Raw genomic sequence first — 21705 nt, 5'->3', positions numbered from 1 at the left:
CTTTTCTCTCCCTACAGATGCTGCCAGACCTGCTGAGATTTTCCAACATTTTCTCTTTGGTAACAGGTGAATCAACCTTGTTCTTGTCCAATGTGCATCAAGCTCTTCCTGCTTCTTTGACAGTATTTCTCCTTTTCCTTTCCTGTTGGCACTGAATTTATGCTGAGTATAGTCCCAGAAGAACTCTCTAGAACTTGCCCAAGTAGCCAATACTAAATGCATGAGGCAATATTAAATGTGTGAAACCTCAACAATAAGTATGGGCAGACAATTCTACCAAATGAAGTGGGGCAGAGTAGGGTAGGGAAGCAACATATTACCCAATATCCACAAAACCCAGGCATTTCTGCAGGAATCACTCGATTACAATCAGTAGCGGCAGCTTGGTCTTATTTTCCCTCACTTACTCAAGGGTGTAATGTTACCACAGCTGTCAGAGGCAAAACTAGACAACTGGAAACATACTGGGCATTAAACCTGTATGGCTCAGCTACACGTTAGAAATACCATTTGAAATGATTTACTTTTTCATTGTTCCAAGATTTTGTTTTTGAGGATGAAGTTCTTTATATTAATATTGTATGTAGTTGAAAGGGGCGAGTTGAAGCATCGTGCTGCTGTTAAAATCTGCTCAACAACAATGGTATGCAGATTTAACTTCAGAGTTTAGCTGTATTCAGATGACATCAAACTAAACAGAAGGAATTCATTCAAGCTTGCCCCTGAAATGAAGAATCAGGATTGAAGCTTGATTAAGAGCTCTGAAAGAAGGATTTAAATACATGACTGCATTTAAAGTAAAACTGTAAAAAGCCCATCTCCAGCCACAGATCGATTCAGAATCCAATGCTGTGAGTCAATGCCTTGAAATTTATATAAACACATCATATATATTTAACTTTAATATTTGCTCCAATATTTAACTTTAATATTTGCTCCAAAAAGTACAAAATTAAATATCACTGCTGAATAATTACAGCCTTCATAAATATGTTATGGGTTCAATTAAAAAGACTTTCCACAGTGGGCAGCTATAGTTTTTCTTTAATTATTTAGGCTCTTTATTGAAGTATACTGAATGTAAAAACAAAAAACAAGTAGAATGACTAAAAATGTTTTCAGAATTTGAATTCTTCCCATTGTTTTTATTAATACCACACTAATCCAGAGTTTCTATTCAAATGTGGTTTCTTCACATAATTCCCTGATATTAGAGTAACTGGCACAATAGATTATAGACATTTGAGCATAACTTTGAGCATAACTTAAGTCAATATGAAGAGTTTTTACAATCATTTCCAATAAATCTTAAAATATCACGTTTGAAGCAAGTCTGACCCACAAAACTTGAAATTACCTCATTGAGAGTTTATCCTAATTGTGTTTGTTTGTTGACTTTTAAGGATGCTCCAAAAGTTCAGACACTAATCGGCATGTTTAAAAAGTTTTACTAATGTAAACCCAACCAATGGGAAAATACTTTTGTATTTTTAAGTCATTTTTAGTTATTAAAAAAAAAATCAGATTACTCAAGAGTGGATTGACATGTTGATTTTAAATGTTCACTTTTGTGATGAACACTTTTTCACATGTAATAATCCAGCTTTACCGAGTTATCACTCTCAAAGAATGTTTTGAATAGTAACTTAAAATGTAGTGTTTCTGATATTGATTAATTGTGCTGGTTCATGGCAAATTTTGTGTTCAGTGATATACAAATTGGAGTGACCAGAAACTCAAGAGGGGGTAGTTTTCAAAATGGGCACTATTTGCACTGGAATTGTTTACTGCATCCAGAGAGAAGATTTATCCCACTGTACTTAAATAACTAATCTTCTTCAGAAACGCTACTCCTCTTTGATGGAGCACTAGTCCTGATAGATGACATCAATTGATCTTCAATCTGTTTTCTTGGATTTTCCTCTAGCTCAGTTTTGATTGCACCAGAGTCTGATAGCTTCCATTCCAGTTCTTCAATGAAAATGAAACAAGGAGACAAGAAGGTAGAAAGTCAAAATGGAACATCGGAATGTTATTTAGTTCAAAGTAATGCAAATAGTTTCCCGCTCCTTCTGTAACTAAATGACAAAGGTTTAATTATAGCCACATTCACTAGCAAGACATGTAAATTTCAATGCACGTATGCACACATAAATAAGTGGAGCAGTATTGTACTGTACACGCAATTGCCAGAATTTTACAGCCCCTCCGAGGTGGCTTTGTTGCGTTAAAGGTGGCTTGCCATGGACCACTGGTAGGATCTCCTGCTCCTGCCAAAGTCAATGGCGTTTTTCATTGCCCACCCATCCCGCCGCCAGGGAACCCATGGCGGTGATTTGACATTGGCAGGACCTGGCTAGGTCATAGAAGGCAGCGAGTAGCAATGGAAGGGTGCTTTTCTAATTGGAGGGCTGTGACTAGTGGTGTTCCTCAGGGATCAGTGCTGGGACCGTTGCTGTTTGTAGTATATATAAATGATTTGGAGGAAAATGTAACTTGCCCGATTAGTAAGTTTGCAGACGACACAAAGGCTGGTGGAATTGCGGATAGCGATGAGGACTGTCAGAGGATACGGCAAGATTTAGATCGTTTGGAGACTTGGGCGGAGAGATGGCAGATGAAGTTTAATCCGGACAAATGTGAGGTAATGCATTTTGGATAGTCTAATGCAGGTAGGGAATACACAGTGAATGGTAGAACCCTCAAGAGTATTGAAAGTCAGAGAGATCTAGGTGTACAGGTCCACAGGTCACTGAAAGGGGCAACACAGGTGGAGAAGGTCGTCAAGAAGGCATACGGCATGCTTGCCTTCATTGGCCGGGGCATTGAGTATAAGAATTGGCAAGTCATGTTGCAGCTGTATAGGACCTTAGTTAGGCCACACTTGGAGTATAAGTGTTCAATTCTGGTCGCCACACTACCAGAAGGATGTGGAGGCTTTAGAGAGGGAGCAGAAGAGGTTTACCAGGATGTTGCCTGGTATGGAGGGTATTAGCTATGAGGAGCGGTTGAATAAACTCGGTTTGTTCTCACTGGAACGACGGAGGTTGAGGGGTGATCTGATGGAGGACTACAAAATTATGAGGGGCATAGACAAAGTGGATAGTCAGAGGCTTTTTCCCAGGGTAGAGGGGTCAATTACTAGGGGGCATAGGTTTAAGGTGCGAGGGGCAAGATTTAGAGGAGATGTACGAGGCAGGTTTTCTTACACAGAGGGTAGCGGGTGCCTGGAACTCGCTGTCGGAGGAGGTGGTGGAAGCAGGGACGATAGTGACATTTAAGGGGCATCTTGACAAATACATGAATAGGATGGGAATAGAGGGATACGGACCCAGGAAGTGTAGAAGATTTTAGTTCAGACGGGCAGCATGGTCGGCGCAGGCTTGGAGGGCCGAAGGGCCTGTTCCTATGGTGTACTTTTCTTTGTTCTTTGACCGGAAGATCCCACTGGCAGGAAGGGCCATCCCACCCTATATATTGTGTGTATATATAGCTGGCACCCTATATACTGTTGGAATCAGCATGTCGAGTGATGCATCAGGTGAGCCACACTCTTCAAAAATGTGGTCTTTGAGATATCACTTCTGTAAAGTTAATGGTTATCTGATAATTAGCCAATTAATTGATTAAGATCAGTCCGAGTAAATCAAATCAATCCGTTCACATCAATGAAGAACAAGCAGCAGAAACTGACTAAATTGCTGAAATCATTTTGACATTAATTTGAGCCATCTTCTCAGCAAAATGTACTGGTAACATTAAGAACACAGGGTAACAATAAGAACGTGCTTATTTTTAACCTATATCTACAGTGTAAGTCTCTTGAAAAAAGACACCCACTCCGAGCAATCTACCCCATATTAAGAATCTGGGGTACAATTGGAGTATTTGCCAAGTTTACCAGCTCAAAAAAGGTTAACAACCTGAATGTTAACTCTGCTTCTCTCCACAGATGCTGAATTTTTCCAGATTTTGTCGATTTTATTTCATATTTACTGCATCCGCAGTGTTTTATTTTAATTTTAAATTGACAGCTGTGCCGATTTATCACCTCGTAAGCCAAACTCCTGCCGACTACTGCTTAGCACCTGACCCATGGTTTCCCCGCCCCTGCCCAATTATACTGTTTTTCAGCATAAACTAGCTTCATCGGTTAGCTACAGAACTTATTGCGAGTCAGTTCAATGGTATACATCATACAGTAAAACACATTACATACTAAAAACGTGTATGAGGTCATTAGTGGGCTTACATGAACAAAGAACAAAGAAATGTACAGCACAGGAACAGGCCCTTCGGCCCTCCATGCCCGTGCCGACCATGCTGCCCGACTAAACTACAATCTTCTACACTTCCTGGGTCCGTATCCCTCTATACCCATTCTATTCATGTATTTGTCAAGATGCCCCTTAAATGTCACTATCGTCCCTGCTTCCACCACCTCCTCCGGTAGCGGGTTCCAGGCACCCACTACCCTCTGTGTAAAAAACTTGCCTCGTACGTCTACTCTAAACCTTGCCCCTCTCACCTTAAACCTATGCCTCCTGGTAATTGACCCCTCTACCCTGGGGAAAAGCCTCTGACTATCCACTCTGTCTATGCCCCTCATAATTTTGTAGACCTCTATCAGGTCGCCCCTCAACCTCCGTCGTTCCAGTGAGAACAAACCGAGTTTATTCAACCGCTCCTCATAGCTAATGCCCTCCATACCAGGCAACATTCTGGTAAATCTCTTCTGCACCCTCTCTAAAGCCTCCACATCCTTCTGGTAGTGTGGCGACCAGAATTGAACACTATACTCCAAGTGTGGCCTAACTAAGGTTCTATACATCTGCAACATGACTTGCCAATTCTTATACTCAATGCCCCGGCCAATGAAGGCAAGTATGCCGTATGCCTTCTTGACGACCTTCTCCACCTGTGTTGCCCCTTTCAGTGACCTGTGGACCTGTACACCTAGATCTCTCGGACTTTCAATACTCTTGAGGGTTCTACCATTCACTGTATATTCCCTACCTGCATTAGACCTTCCAAAATGCATTACCTCACATTTGTCCGGATTAAACTCCATCTGCCATCTCTCCGCCCAAGTCTCCAAACAATCTAAATCCTGCTGTATTCTCTGATAGTCCTCATCGCTATCCGCAATTCCACTAACCTTTGTGTCGTCTGCAAACTTACTAATCAGACCAGTTACATTTTCCTCCAAATCATTTATATATACTGCAAACAGCAAAGGTTCCAGCGCTGATCCCTGTGGAACACCACTGGTCACATCCCTCCAATTAGAAAACATCCTTCCATTGCTACTCTCTGCCTTCTATGACCTAGCCAGTTGTGTATCCACCTTGCCAGCTCACCCCTGATCCCGTGTGACTTCACCTTTTGTACTAGACTACCATGAGGGACCTTGTCAAAGGCCTTACTGAAGTCCATATAGACAACATCCACTGCCCTACCTGCATCAATCATCTTTGTGACCTCCTCGAAAAACTCTATCAAGTTAGTGAGACACGACCTCCCCTTTACAAAACCATGCTGCCTCGCACTAATACGTCCATTTGCTTCCAAATGGGAGTAGATCCTGTCTCGAAGAATTCTCTCCAGTAATTTCCCTACCACTGAAGTAAGGCTTACCAGCCTGCAGTTCCCTGGATTATCCTTGCTACCCTTCTTAAACAGAGGAACAACATTGGCTATTCTCCAGTCCTCCGGGACATCACCTGAAGACAGTGAGGATCCAAAGATTTCTGTCAAGGCCTCAGCAATTTCCTCTCCAGCCTCCTTCAGTATTCTGGGGTAGATCCCATCAGGCCCTGGGGACTTATCTACCTTAATATTTTTTAAGACGCCCAACACCTCATCCTTTTGGATCTTAATGTGACCCAGGCTATCTACACACCCTTCTCCAGACTCAACATCTACCAATTCCTTCTCTTTGGTGAATACTGATGCAAAGTATTCATTTAGTACCTCGCCCATTTCCTCTGGCTCCACACATAGATTCCCTTGCCTATCCTTCAGTGGGCCAACCCTTTCCCTGGCTACCCTCTTGCTTTGTATGTACATGTAAAAAGCCTTGGGATTTTCCTTAACCCTATTTGCCAATGACTTTTCGTGACCCCTTCTAGCCCTCCTGACTCCTTGCTTAGGTTCCTTCCTACTTTCCTTATATTCCACGGAGGCTTTGTCTGTTCCCAGCCTTTTAGTCCTGACAAATGCCTCCTTTTTCTTTTTGACGAGGCCTACAATATCTCTCGTTATCCAAGGTTCCCGAAAATTGCCGTATTTATCCTTCTTCCTCACAGGAACATGCCTGTCCTGAATTCCTTTCAACTGACACTTGAAAGCCTCCCACGTGTCAGATGTTGATTTGCCCTCAAACATCCGCCCCCAATCTAGGTTCTTCAATTCCCGCCCGAAATGCTCCCCTACTGAAACCTCTACCACCTGGCTGGGCTCATTCCCCAATACCAGGTCCAGTACCGCCCCTTCCCTAGTTGGACCGTCTACATATTGTTTTAAGAAGCCCTCCTGGATGCTCCTTACAAACTCTGCCCCGTCTAAGCCCCTGGCACTAAGTGAGTCCTAGTCAATATTGGGGAAGTTAAAGTCTCCCATCACCACAAGTGGCGCAAGTGTTGAAACAATTACATTTTACCGAAGTTAAAAGGTATTAAATTCACATCAGCACAGTTTGCTGCCTGTTGAAGCGCCAATCATGTGGTCGGACACAAATCCTAATGAACACATTAGCCTAGATTTTTCAAGCATGCCCAATCTCAAATGTAATAAACGCTTACATTTTTTGGATCAGTCTAATTAACAGATCAGACGAGAACTTGCCTGGCGATGGGTGAAAAATCTGATGCTATTGCAGGATTTAAAAGGCCTGCAGAGCTTTAAAAAACATCATGGATTACAGCTTTGGAAGATAAAAAGGCTTGTGTAGAGTATTGACCATCAGAGACATTAGACATGTAGCAATCACCGTTTAACTAGCATGCCGCCTGGTAGGAGGATCACCAATAGCAAAACAAAAGACTCAAAACATTGTGTGGAAATGGTAAATTCAGAGTAACTGCATGTCTGGATCTTCCAAAATGCACACACAAGGCAGAAAGCCCCAAACTGCTGATTCAAGTGCAGAGGTGCCAACCTGACAACAGGACTGGGCCACCTCAGACTCTTGCTGTCAGGGTAGAAAGGCCTGCTCAATCTCAAGAGGCTTGTATAAATGCATAGAGCAACTTTGCCCCTGAGGAATCACCTATTTGAAGCACAAGACTAAATTTAACAGAATATAGGACAAACATTGTCAGAAAGGGAAAGAGCCAGAAACATATTCAGGATGCTGTCACGCTCATCATCATGTTAGATAATCAAAATACCTTTTGAAAGAATGAACAAACTTCATTTATGCAGCACCAGTGAATGAAATATTTGGAGGTAGAGTCAATTCTGTAATGTAGACAGGGCAGCATGGTGGTGCAGTGGTTAGCACTGGGAATCCGGTGCTGAAGACCCGGGTTCGAATCCCGGCCGTAAGTCACTGTCCATGTGGAGTTTGCACATTTGCCCCGTGTCTGCGTGGGTTTCACCCCCACAATCGAAAGATGTGCTGGTTAGGTGGATTGGCCGTGCTAAATTGCCCCTTAATGGGAAAAGTAAATAATTGGGTACTCTAAAAAATTTTCTTTTTTTAAAATTCTGTAGACAACCAAAGCAGCCAATTTGTGCACAGAAAGACCCCACAAACAGCAATGAGATCAATACAGGTTGATTGGTTTAGCAGTGTGGGCGAGTGTAGCTGTTCACCAAAGCACCAGGATAATTCTAACGCGGCTCTTCAAATATGGTCATCGGATCTTTTACATCCAAATGGCCAGGTAAAAAGACCATTCATTTCAAGTCTAATAATGTAGTTGTGTGCACAATTCAGTTTTAGCAACTGAGGTTTTAAAAAATGTAAAGTACCCAATTCTTTTCTTCGATTAAGGGGCAGTTTAGTGTGGCCAGCCCACCTACCCTACTCATTTTTGGGTTGTGGGGGCGAGACTCAAGCAAACATGGGGAGAATGTGCAAACTCCACACTGACAGTGACCCGGGATCAAACCCAGTCCTCAGCGCTGTGATGCAGTAGTGCTAACCACTGTGCCACGTTGACGCCCCTGCAAGTTATACACATATTATATAATATAATGTCCTCATTTTAATAACAGCATAGTCACTGGTTTGAGATCCACAAGTGTGTTTGTATTTTCTGAAGTAGATTTCTCCAACAAATCAAAACAGCTAGTTGTTTTAATTTTTCACAGAAATTCTGACTCATAAGCAGTGAAAGATTTAACAAATTCCAGAGTACAAGCTGCCCAATGAGGCAGTGAAAATATACCTGCAAGGACTTAGTGAAGTGTTGTGCTTGTAACACAATAAACAAAGATTGATTAATTGCAACGCTGAACTAAATGCGGAGTCAAAAAGCATCATCATGTGCAAAATGGCTCACATTTAGGATCTACTGGAAAAAAGGCTTACTATGAATCTTTTATACTTTATATTTAGTACTGTGCAGTAGAAGTAATGCATCACACATACCAAGAAATATTGAGCTTTGCAATGGGGAGAAGTTAAAATTATAGATTAACGTTTGCAAGTTAAATCTCAATTTATGAACTGCATCATCTCTCTTGCGTCTCTCAAAACTTATATAGCTCACCGTTACACATTATTCCCCCTGCCTATAATTTAGTCACTAAATTACATACTCAATCTCACAAGAAAATAAGGAAATGAATGATGGCTCACGGTGAAAAGAAATCAGATCCACTGTTAAGTTGCAAAGTCCCGAATTAGTAAACGGATAAATCATTAATCTCCTGATAGAGAATGCTAATTGCTCACTGATCTACTCCAGGGATCACAGTTTACTCTTTGTAATTCACATGAATTTCTGAAACAAAGTTGTCAAATGCAATTCTATTTGGAAATAAATTTGGTGGTTAGTAGCAGTTGAATCAAAGAGTGCAGCCTTGGAATTATAAAATTAAAATATGCAAAAGGTGTAGAACAATGATGGATTAAATTTAATATGGATCTTTTGTCTATTATTCTTTTGTCTACTATGTACGTACTGCACATTCCCTTGGTTTCAGAAAAATACTTTTCACTGTACATCGGTACATGTGACAATAAATGCCAATCAATCAATTCGTGCTGAGAATCGCACATAAAAAGACAAAAAGGAAAGACCAAATTAGCCATTAGCCTAAAACATTGCTTGTGGGTTTCCTAATGGATTGGTATGAGGAGTGAAGATTCCATTTATACTAAACTTTTCATCGGAACCGTTATCAGCCTGAAACATTTATTGAAATGGGGCTGGCTCAGTAGCCAAGTACTCATTGAGTGCTGTCAGAATATGATCGTGCAACACAATAGAGATCATGGGCGAGATTCTCCGACCCCCCGCCGGGTCGGAGAATCGCCGGGGGCTGGCGTGAATCCCGCCCCCGCCGGTTGCCGAATTCTCTGGCACCGGATATTCGGCCGGGGCGGGAATTGCACCGCGCCGGTTGGCGCCCCCCCTGGCGAATCTCCGGCCCGGATGGGCCAAAGTCCCGCCGCTAAAATGCCTGCCCCGCCGGCGTAGATTAAACCACCTACCTTACCAGCAGGACAAGGCGGTGCGGGCGGGCTCCAGGGTCCTGGGGGGGAGGGGGGGGGGGGGGGGCGCGGGGTGAACTGGCCCTGGGGGGTGCCCCCACGGTGGCCTGGCCCGCGATCGGGGCCCACCGATCCGCGGGCGGGCCTGTGCCGTGGGGGCACTCTTTACCTTCTGCCTTCGCCACGGTCTCCACCATGGCGGAGGCGGAAGAGACTCCCTCCACTGCGCATGCGCAGGAATGCCGTCAGCGGCCGCTAACGCTCCCGCGCATGCGCCGCCCGTAGATGTCATTTTCGCGCCAGCTGGCGGGGCACCAAAGGCCTTTTCCGCCAGCTGGCGGGGCGGAAATCCGTCCGGCGCCGGCCTAGCCCCTTAAGGTTGGGGCTCGGCCCCCAAAGATGCGGAGCATTCCGCACCTTTGGGGCGGCGTGATGCCCGACTGATTTGCGCCGTTTTGGGCGCCAGTCGGCGGACATCGCGCCGATACTGGAGAATTTCGCCCCATACATCAGCTATTTGGAAATTACAAGACATTTATTTGAAAAATCCTAAAGGAAAACTTAGTTAGATATTATGTCTTAACATCTTTAATAATTAAATTATGAATCTTGATCATTGTAACTCTGCATAAAATAATTTTCTTAAATCACTTACCATCTTTTGTTAAATTCATGCCTCCAAATACTAAGGGCCCAATATACTGTGCCTTGATGTTGCCATCCCGATAAACAAATATTGTTGGGAGGTTCCTGTCAGGGTAGTTGGGTATACAGGTGGTGGAGATGGCTTTAAGAAATTTAGTCTCTGGGAACATCCTTGCCAGTTCACATAGATGTTGATTTAACAAGGCACAAAGAGGTATCCTGGTACATACAAATAACAAACAGACAAATTATTGCAAAATTATGTAAATGCACAATAAACTACAAGTAATGCTCAATGTCCTCATTTAAGTAGTTACGGGTGCAAGTTAAAATGTCATATGTATTTATTTAGGACAAGGCAACTTTTTAAAAAAAACCTTAAATCTACTAAATTCCAGTGAGCAATGAACTGTACTGCACTGGAGTGTTGGTGCAATCTGAAATGTTATAAAGTGCAAATACCTGTAACATTTATTGGTGCTGTTTGGAAGTACTAGTTGGACAGTCTGGGAGAAAAGATTATAAATAATTTTCTTTCCAATGACATAATAGTGTCACCAGTCATGTCCCTTGTGCTTAGCAGGAAATCTTTATTAGGCATAGGTTTTTACAATGTTCAATCCATAGAAATTATATCAGAATTTTCTTTAATGTTACTCTCTTTCAATAAAGAGAGAAGAACAACAAAATGAAGTGTGAGGCAACTGTTAAGTATGACAAATGTTTATTTGGAATTCAAAGTGCTCCTTTGTGGAACACAAGTGTATTAATTAGATATACAACTTACCCTTGTTTGTATAGGTGCAGTATTACCCATAGACCCTCGCCAGCTTTAGTCACTTCCTGTACATAGTCTGGCCCAGAGATCTCTAAAATCTCCCCAAACACTTTCTTCATCTGGGTTGCCTTCCATTCGGCTAGTCTTTGCTGTCTGGATAACATTAAATTATAGTTAGTCAGTTAACATACAATAGTAATGGAAAATACCCACTCAAGATGCCATTAAACATATCTAATATTTAATGCTACGGTTATTCATCCTGTTTCTTTCAGATGAGAAATCCGCATTTGTGGGGAGGGGACAGTGGGTGGAATGTGATGTGCTCCCCTTTGGGGCATTTGTTGGGAGGGGGGCATTTAATTAGGTGGGAGGGTAGTAAATGGGATCCACTGCCTTCCCATCTCCACCCTGATTAAGTCCCTGGCGGATCCTGCAATTAATATCCACTTACAGACTGCATATTAACCCAGCAGTGGGCAAGGTACTTGCCATGCAGAGATCACGAAAAGCAAACCTACATGAGGGCTTCCAAGGTGAGGGTGGTCTCTTTCATAGACAATCAATGGCCTATCAAGGGACTTGGCATCAAGAAGATGACAGCCTGCTGAGAGCCACACCCCCTACCCCATCCTTCCTGCCAAACCCCTTCCACCCTCCTCCACAACCTCTGCTCCTCGACTTTCCTCCCGCCATCAGTCACCTATGGCCTGGGGATCTAGTGACAATCTAGGGCTTAGCTGGGTGCCACACTGGCAACAGCCATTGCCTCCTTGGTAGTACTGCCATTCATTAGAGGAGCCAGCTTCCAATTTGGCTGGCAGTTCTCAGTGGGAAGGCATTCTCCCCCTCAGGGTCCTTGATTCTGGGGGATGCTAGCCACTTTCCAATTATGCATTTGAGTGGCACTTAAGTCGGCAGGCTTTACCCTTAAAGTGATGACATGGGGCTCCTGTTGGCTCTCCAGCCAGTATCCGAGATTCCTGTCACATTAAATCCAGCCCAGTTAATCAAATTCTGTGCAAATGAAAGTGAACATGATAGTACAGACACTGCAAGTTTGAATTTCAACAGTTCAGCCAGGTGAAGGGAAACCATCATATAAATCAATTTTCCACTTGTATCTAGTGTAAGATGATATAATGGGAAAGATTTGCTGTAGCAGGGTATTCAGTAATCACTTCCGTTAGTTAGACTTGCACTTACATCTTAGACTTTAAAAAAAGATTTGGTGGCATGTTGCTTAACTCGCAAGCTGATAAAAAGGAAAATGGGCACCTGAGACCTCAGTGAACAGGCAACCAACTGTTTATCTCCTAAATCAATCAAATTGAAGACTTGAGGAGTGAACAAAGGACTGAGAAGAAAGTATCAACTAGAGTTGGCAAATTCAATGTAAAACCAGAGGCAAAAGCGAATTAAAGATTGGATTGAAAAGAGAGAAAAACAAAAAGGAAAATAGAAAAAAAATATTTAATTTGACAATTTAAAAAAATCACAAATAACATGATCACTTGGAATGAGTCTCCACACTTGAAATTAGCAGTCACCACATCCACAGGTACGGATGGGTACTTATCCTTGAATGTGGCTGGTTTAGTTTGTATCTATGCACAAACATGGCAAATTCACATCATTCATTGCATTTCAAAAGTGAAACAGACAAAATGCCATTTTTGTGAAGATAAGGCAGAGTAGTGTAACTCGAACAGAAACCTCTGGGCTTTTGCATTTAACCGTGACACTGTCCATTGCCATGAACGTGTCATTTACCGGTGAACCTCACTGTTATTTAGACTGCAAAACCTGGGCTAAATTTAAGCAAAAGAGACAGAAATCAGGAACCTAGATAATTAATAGGTTAAAGATAAAGAGATAGAGGTTGGTGTATATTAGGATATACATTGGGTTATTTTTACCAACATAAAATAACTGGGAATGCCCAAGCAGTCTACAATCTGAGAAAAAGTTGTTTCGTGGCAGCATATATTACCAGGTCATAAATGATTATCCATCAGTCCTATCATTGTCAACTTAAAAATGTCAGATCAAATATTGAGGACTGAATCAAAATAAAAATAAATTAAGCTACAGGGTGGTTCCTTGTGACCGTTATGATTTTCAGTACAACTTGAAGCTTCATGTTTGCTGGGAGCCCATACACATCTGCATTCTAACACTTTTCACATCTTCAAATTGTTTACCTGTACATCTCAATGGCTCTTTCATCTTCCTCACTGAATTCATCTTCATTCTCTTCTAGCTCTTCCAGGGTCATGTCCTCATATGTTTTAACTGACAGAAAAAGTATACTTAATATCTGCATGTATTGAAAACCTCACAAAATTTCATCAGACTTTTAAAAATATTTAAAAAGCACTTTCAAAAACAAATTTGGTAAATTTCTTTGCTTGGGAAGGCCTAAGGCAGAAAAACCATGTGATGCTTAATTTGTGCACAAGTGTGAAAACAATGCATTCAATAAGCAATTTGTGACAGAATTTCTTGCAAAGAAAATGCAAATGTTAAAATACAAAGCCAAGGCCCTGTCTTTACAGTTAGAAAAACTATGTTATACAGCAAGTTTTAATTACATTCTTTCACCTGTGACCTAGACTTAAATCTCCAACTGTTCACAGCCTAGGCAATTAAACAAATAACCAGAGCAGGAAGCTCTCTAAGCATTCCCAGACTCAATGATGAGGTAGCTACAAGAGCAGATCAGAGGCTGGGAACTTTGCAGTGATAACTCACCTCCTGACTCCCAAAAGTCTGTCCACCATCTACAAAGCACAAGACCGGAGTGTGATAGAGTACTCTCCACTTGCCTGGGTGAGAACATCTCCAATAACATAATAATAATCAGACACAGGGAGACTCCGCACAGACAGTGACCCAAGCGGGAATTGAACCTGAGACCTTGGCGCTGTGAAGCAACAGTGCTAACCACTTGCTACTGTGCCGCCCACTGCAAGCTCGACAACATCCAATACAAAGCAGTCCACTTGACTGACACCCGATGCACCACATCAAAACTCTACACCCTCCATTATGGGCACATACTGGCAGCAGTGTGTACCATATACAAGCGCAAGACAGCAACTAGCCAAAATTCCTTCCTCTACCACCTAGGAGGAAAATGGATCAGACATATGGGAACACCATTAGCTACAAGTTCATCTCTAAGTCACTTACCATCCACACTAAGAACTGTATTGCCATTCTTTCAACTGTTTCTTGATCAAAAATCTGGAAAACCCCTTCCCAACAGGAGCCTAAGTGAACTGAAACACAAGACTGCAGTGCTTCATCTTCGTAAGAATTAGGGATGGGCATCGAGGTTCTGGCATTACCAACAAAGTTCACAACCCATGACCAAATAAATATAACCTCTTCACTTACCAACTGATTTCTGGTGTTGAATGAGCTCTTCCTCTGCTGCCTCATTTGGATCCTCCTTCGGAGGGAGGATTCCCTTTTTCCGCAAAATGTCATTCCATTCCGTATCTGCATTTGGATCCTGAAGGAAAAGATAGAAAAACTAGTATGATAGTTTAGTACAGTCTTTTTCATATCCTACACTCACCACTACATTTGACACCACAAGTGGAAATATTCCACTATGACAAATATATTCTTTAAACACCTGAACAAGAATCTCCTTTCTTACAAGACAAAGTAGCCTAGAATTGGGAAGGGCAGGCAACACTGAAGCTGAATAACAATATGCTGACCATCACTGGAAGGGGTAGCGTCAAAGCGGTGGTGACTGCAAATGCTGGAAGAGATACTTACATGATTTCTTTACATCTGACTCTAGTTTCCCTTCTTACTTTGATCTCACCATCTATACTCGGTGACAAACTGAAGATACTTACTTCCTGCCAGCCACTTCATTTCACGTGCTGAAAATGTGAAAGCCTAGTGCTCACTTGCACTGCTTTGCTCTGTTCAGAGAGAAAGATGCAACTCTCTTTTCTAGGGTAGAGAGTCTCTTTGAACTCCCTGATTGCAATGGTGGACTGCAAACTGTAAAACTGCACAGAATGTTCAACATGTTTGGCACAACTGATCTATGCCAGGACAATACTTATGCTCTATAGGCTCCTCCTTTCAATCTACTTAATTTAACCCTATCAACATATTTTTCCATTCCCTTCCCACTGGCATATTTATCTACCTTCCTTTTAAATGCATCTACACTGTTCAAAAGTTCCACATTTTAATCACTCCAGGTATTGGAATTTCTCCTCAGCTCCTTTTTGGATTCGTTAGCGACTATCTATTATTTATGACGCCCAATTTTAGACTCACCTACAAGAGGAAGCTATTAAACTATCTAATTTTAAAGATCTCCCATTAGGTCACCAATCTCTTGTCTGGAGAAAAAAAGCCCCAGATGGTTCAGTATTCCCTGATAGTTATTGTGGGCATAATGTTGATGAATTTCTAGGGCATGGGATTCTTTTGACACCAACCATTATTGACCATAAGACTGAAGTGCAGAATTAGGCCATTCGGCCCACCAAGTCTGCTCCACCATTCAAACATGGTTGATATGTTTCTCATCCCCATTTTCCTGCCTTCTCCCCATAACTCCTGATCCCCTATTATTCAAGAACCTATCTATCTGTCTTAAAGACACTCAGTGATTCATTTGCAAGAACAGCAATGTGACAGTGACTGGATAATCTGTTTTTTTTTTAAATGTTGACTGAGGGATTGGTCAGGACATAAGGATAACTACCTGGTCTAGTGCCAGTGCCAGTGCCATGGAAACTTTGAAATCCATCGGAGGTCAGATAGGGCCTCGGTTTGAGGTCCCATTGACTGTTTCTGACAATGCAGCACTCCCTCTCCAGTGGCCTTGAACTTGCTGACTCAGAGGTGAGAATGCCAGAAACTGACACAATATTTAAATGTTTTTTAAAAAAAGACACATTTCAGACCCAGGGGTTAACAAAGAAATGTTTATGCAAGTTCTCCGAAAATTGCAGATGTGTGTAAATCTCTTGCTATGTTGCAGTTATTAGCAATTATAATAACCTTTTTTGAATTACGAATAGGTCTTAAATCAAAAGATAATACATTATCAACACGGGACACTTCTTTTATTCACAGTAGATTATAAGCCAATATCCCAGGTAGGCCAAACCAGTGTCCGAAAAGACAGTTTACATGCATAAAAGCACCTCAGCAACTGGTGGAGCATTTTGCATTTAATGAATTGTTTATGAACAGTACATCAGGACTTTACATTGATGAGCCACACATTGGCCTAATTAATAGTGTCCCTTTATCCTGTTAACCTGTAAAAATAAAAGCTTTTCTAATTCCACCAGTATCTTTGAACCAGAGCCCTTAAATCAGTTTAAAAAGACAATCAGATAGTCACTGAAAGAATATTCAGGATTGTGAGAACTGTTTAATAGAGCAAGATTAGGATAGGTGGTTCATGTGGGGATTACTGGAGTGGTCTTGATGAGATGAAACGCTTGCTTCCATGTGTTAACATTCCAGGATGTTCTGCATCTATTAGTTACAATCACACAGCAGACCTGATAAGCTTGTTCCATGTCAAAGATCAGCTTTTTAAAGCAATGGGCAAATGTTGCTAGACTGTCAATCCACTGTAAGAGTGCAACCAGAGCAACAAAATGTTATTTGTTCGGAAACCTTTGGCGAATGGAGAATTTTAGGAATATTGGAACCATTTAAAGGTTAAAAGCCTGGGGTTATAGTGTGTTTGATTGCAGTGGTCACGTTTTTAAAAAGGATTCTGTTTTGTAAAGGCTTGGGAGTTTCTAGGAGCTAGAAGTTGAAATTGACCAAAGGAGTGTGGTTTTTCAGTTTGGGCCAATGCACACAGTGATTTGACTGAGAAAGTTTCTGGGAAGTTAATGTGCTTTGCAGCCTGCAGAGGCCATTTGTTTTTCAGCTTAGGGGAGATGATGTATTTGCTGGATGAGCCAAGGAATGCAGAGTCAGTTTTGGAGAAGGCTTGGGAGAGAGAAGAGGTGAAGTCTGATCTGCCCGACACCATGTCCATCTCAAAGTAGGATAGTTATAAAAGAGTAATAATACTTAAAGAAGAGCAGTCTTGTCTGGGGACAAGGAAGGAGCTGAATCACCCCAGGTGAACCAGCTTTTTGAAGACATTCAGCCACAGTCTGAAGGGATTCTAACAGGAACCAAATCTGTTTTATGAAGCAATTATATACCATGCTAATTTTAAGGTAGATTGAGAGCTGCATGTTTATTTTCTTGTTGTTTAATGGGAAATTGAGTAGTAATGTTTAAGATTGTATTCATCATACCCTATTTCTTCATGCAATCAGTCCTGAGCGAATCTTTCGTTCTGCACAGTCTTACAAATAAACTAAAATATTGGAGTCTCGGTCCAGTATCCTAGCCACTGTTGGGGCCTGGTCTGGGATCACAATAAACCAAACCTCCAAGTTATGCCAAGAACGCACTGCAATTACAAATCAATCTTCCATATCAATACAAAAGTCCACACACAGAATGCCCATCAGAAAGCTGTTTTGTTTGATGGTAAAATAGTCACTCCTTGCTGGAGAATCCATTGTATAGAACATAGAAAATACAGCACAGAACAGGCCCTTCGGTCCACGATGCTGTGCCGAACTTTTGTCCTAGATTAAGAACAAATTAATCTACACCCCATCATTCTACCGTAATCCATGTACCTATCCAATAGCCGCTTGAAGATCCCTAATGTTTCCGACTCAACTATTTCCACAGGCAGTGCATTCCACGCCCCCACTACTCTCTGGGTAAAGAACCTATCTCTGATATCCCCCCTATATCTTCCACCATTCACCTTAAATTTATATCCCCTTGTAATGGTTTGTTCTACCCGGGGAAAATGTCTCTGACTGTCTACTCTATCTATTCCCCTGGTCATCTTATAAACCTCTATCAAGTCGCCCCTCATCCTTCTCCGCTCTAATGAGAAAAGGCCTAGCTTAGGGAAATAGGAAATATTAAGCAAAAAAAAAAGACCACTGTCCATCTAGTTTGGTGGAGAGGTGGGATACACCTTTAGATATGTGATTGTTGTAGGCATGAATGGGTGTGAAAAGTGTATAAACTCATTAACTGTCAGGCTTATTGGAACTGTCATAAGCAACCAAATGAATCGCCAAAGACAACGGTCAGGCTGTCAAGGCATTTAAAACTCCTGACAAAATGTCCAGAATGTTGAAAAAAATAATCATGGCTTGTTATTTCACTCTGTTGACATAAGCCTGAGAGAGCTGTCACTACTGGATTATGCTACATGACTGAGTTCACTACCCTGCATTATCAGAGTAAGATGCCTGACATTTCAAAGTTTGATTGACAGTTCCAAGTGCTTACAGACTCTGAAGTGGAACTATGAATTCCATTGCTAGTTTTCATATGGGATTATGCACTTGAATTAAATGTTTCTTCTTATAAAGGAGTATGTAATTCAAGGAATATTAATGTAGTCAATGGATTTTTATGAAGAAGAGTATTTTATTAAAATAAATTCTGCAATAGACACTTAGAACTATATTATTATTTAGTATCCACTTGGCTCCTGAGATCAGTCTATGGTGGATACTGGGTGAGTTGGCATGGTATGTGTAAGGGAAGCATGTTGGATGGGAGGCATAGTTTGACACAAATTGGCATAAGGCTATAAAAGGCCATGAATGGACAGAGGCATGAGGACTAAGGGTTATTCACCTTGCTCCCAGAGAACTCCCACCACCACGGAATGAAAACCCCAACTTCTGGGGCATGTTCTCCCGGGTCAGGTTTGTAAGCAGAAAAATGTCAGTGCTCTGCTGGGAGTAAAAATTCAGCCCAATGTCTTTTTGTGCTTCTGGTGACCAACAGAATCAAACTAGAGATGCAAATGCTTCTAAAATAACAGCAGCTAATATATTAACAAAAAGTAATAATCCCAGGGATTTTGTCTCCTTCACCTCCAATTCTGATAACCATCTCAAAAGAAATGTCACTTTCCTCTTTCCAATATTCAAGAAGCTAATGTACTTCGATAATTTTCTGTTCCCATTCTCAATTCATAGAATTCATTGACATGCTTTGATCGTGGATTGCCATCAATTTAAAACAGTGTTGATATAAACCAAGTAATATAATTTAACAATCACTATTTTATTAACATTAGAATTCAATTACCCTATAACATTAGAACATTTTGCTGCAGTTGTATAATCAAATGTTAAATCTCACCCTTGTATTGCTGTGCTACGTGAACATAGAAAAAGACATCCAACAGCTAACTTTGTTTATGTATTAAAACACGGGCAGCACAGTTGCTTCACAGCTCCAGGGTCCCTGGTTCAATTCCCGGCTTGGGTCATTGTCTGTGCGGAGTCTGCATATTCTCCCCGTGTCTGCGTGGGTTTCCTCCGGGTGCTCCGGTTTCCTCCCACAGTACAAAGATGTGCAGGTCAGGTGGAGTGGCCATGATAAATTGCCCTTAGTGTCCAAAAAGGTGAGGTGGGGTTACTGAGTTAAGGGGATAGGGTTGGTGTGGGCTTAAGTAGGGTGCTCTTTCCAAGGGCAGGTGCAGACTCGATGGGCAGAATGGCCTCCTTCTGCACTGTAAATTCTATGAAAACCAAGGAAACTGATTTCTAGAAGAAGCAACCAAATCGAGTGCACCATTAGAAAAGAAAGGAAATAGAAACAAGGAACTCGGTCTTTACTGAAATAGGGCTGGCATCACAGTATATCACAATGCTGATCATTAATGCGCTGTCAATCTGTATAAATAAACGGAGACATGTTCAAACACATCTCACACACACAGTTAAAAACCTGAACAATTAGTTGATCTCTTGAAATGTGACACACGGGGTTTGACAACTCTTGTGAAATCAAAGTGCTCTGATCTGATACATTTTAGTAGGCCGAACAGGCTCCAAAGTTATCTCGAGAGAGGGACAGGGGTCAAAGGAAACATGTTTAATCGTGGCAGCTACACAATGAGACCTGCCGTGGATTTGACACATAACAATGATAATAAGACATGAGGTTGCTAAATATCATCCAAGAAGACGTTTCCGCTTCTGCGAACGTTTCCGTCCCAGTTAAATGAGCCCCCAGGAGAGGAGTTACTGACCTGCATTGCTGTGTCTGACCGCCTGACGCGGGGCTCCGTCACTCGCTGCTGTCCGGAGCACGGATTCTCCGCTGGAGCTTCTCCCCCCTCAGGAGCTGACAGGCAGACAGCGCTCGGCTCAGGTTGTATTCCTCCCTCTGAGCAGTGATGGTTGCTGTTGGTTCGGGGGGATTTTTTTTTGGGTTGCACCAATTTCCGGTTTCTTATGATGCCATTTATGGAATGGCAGTGACAAGATTCCCAAATGAGGAAATAGCAACCCAGTGATTCACTCACTCACCTCTACTGCTTCCTCTCTGTTCAACAGCTACAACATGACAGGCAGGAAATAGCTCCTACTCAGCACTGCTTGATCATTTTCAGCTTACGTACAGAATGTTGTTCAATGGGATGCAGTTTATATGTAACTAACGTTCCAATTTTCTAAATTGGCCGTGTTAGAAATATGAAATTAAAAAAGGTTGATTTTTGACAATGCTATTCGTGGTCTTTTTCTATTTACTCTCCACGTGTGGGTGATACTGGATTGCTCAGGAGGCCTAGTTAGAACCATGGTGCAAGGTAAGTAAATGAAATGAAATGAAAATCGCTTATTGTCACAAGTAGGCTTCAAATGAAGTTACTGTGAAAAGCCCCTAGTCGCCACATTCCGGCACCTGTTCGGGGAGGCTGTTACAGGAATTGAACCGTGCTGCTGGCCTGCCTTGGTCTGCTTTCAAAGCCAGCGATTTAGCCCAGTGTGCTAAACCAGCCCCTTAATGGCCATCGTCAATCCAGTCCTTGGAAGTTTCTATGATATCTCTTCCATTGTGTTGGGGTTTAGCAGTCAACTGTCCCTTGACTTGCAGCTGAATGCTTCCTGGACTGCAATAAACTCGCCAAGGCCAGTCATCTGACACCATGACCTTTTATTTACATAACAGAAAAGGCCATTGCTGTGGTTTCCAGCGTACAAATCCAAGCTGGGGGACGTACAGAATACACACCCGAATTGAAGCAGTGGATTTTAAACTCCCACTGCTCATTTCCCATTGGGTGAACCTCCCACCCGTTTGTCAATGATGTGCCATCAATCAACACAAGACGAGTAGTGAACGAAACTGAGGCTTTAATAAGCTAAACATAAAGGGCGAGATTCTCCACTCACGCGCCGGTTGGGAGAATCGCCTGGGCCGCCAAAATTTCCCGGGACGCCGGTCCGACGCCCTCCCGCGATTCTCCCAAGTGGCGGGAACGGCCCCGTTGAGTTCCGCGGGCCGCAGGCCGGAGAATCGCAGGAGACACCCAAAATGGCGATTCTCCGGCACCCCCGCTATTCTCAGGCCCGGATGGGCCGAGCGGCAAGGCCAAAACGGCGGGTTCCCCCCGGCGCCGTCCACACCTTGCCGCTGCCGTCGTGAACGGTGCGTGAACGCTGGGGGGGGGGGCCTGCGGGGAGAGGGGGTACCTTAAATGTGGCATGGCCCGCGA

General features: G+C 42.4%; 1 protein-coding gene and 1 long non-coding RNA gene across 2 annotated transcripts in view; one reads left to right on the top strand and one right to left on the bottom strand.

Moving 5' to 3' along the window:
• LOC140391762 (uncharacterized) overlaps positions 1-21705 on the top strand; it is a 275634-nt gene that overhangs the window by 222317 nt on the left and 31612 nt on the right. The gene's annotated exons all lie outside the window — the stretch shown is intronic.
• On the bottom strand, positions 1027-20451 carry pdcl3 (phosducin-like 3). Its single transcript, XM_072476601.1, has 6 exons — positions 20236-20451; positions 14493-14610; positions 13295-13385; positions 11100-11243; positions 10323-10531; positions 1027-1971 (listed from the first exon to the last, which is right to left on the bottom strand). The coding sequence occupies exons 1-6, from the start codon at positions 20239-20241 to the stop codon at positions 1829-1831; spliced, it is 711 nt and encodes a 236-aa protein (XP_072332702.1). The 5' UTR covers positions 20242-20451; the 3' UTR covers positions 1027-1828.

The sequence above is a fragment of the Scyliorhinus torazame genome, chromosome 15 (genome assembly GCF_047496885.1).
Source record: "Scyliorhinus torazame isolate Kashiwa2021f chromosome 15, sScyTor2.1, whole genome shotgun sequence".
NCBI lineage: Eukaryota > Metazoa > Chordata > Chondrichthyes > Carcharhiniformes > Scyliorhinidae > Scyliorhinus > Scyliorhinus torazame.
Note: the sequence above shows the minus strand (reverse complement) of the source record. Positions and strands in the feature narration are given on the sequence as shown.

Bases quoted from the DNA above. Each gene is read 5' to 3' on its own strand.
- pdcl3 (XM_072476601.1), bottom strand. The intron at 13,386-14,492 runs GTAAGTGAAGAG...TTTTTCTGTCAG, and splicing joins TCAACACCAGAAATCAGTTG to TTAAAACATATGAGGACATG. The intron at 1,972-10,322 runs GTAAGTGATTTA...TTTTCATTGAAG, and splicing joins CATGAATTTAACAAAAGATG to AACTGGAATGGAAGCTATCA.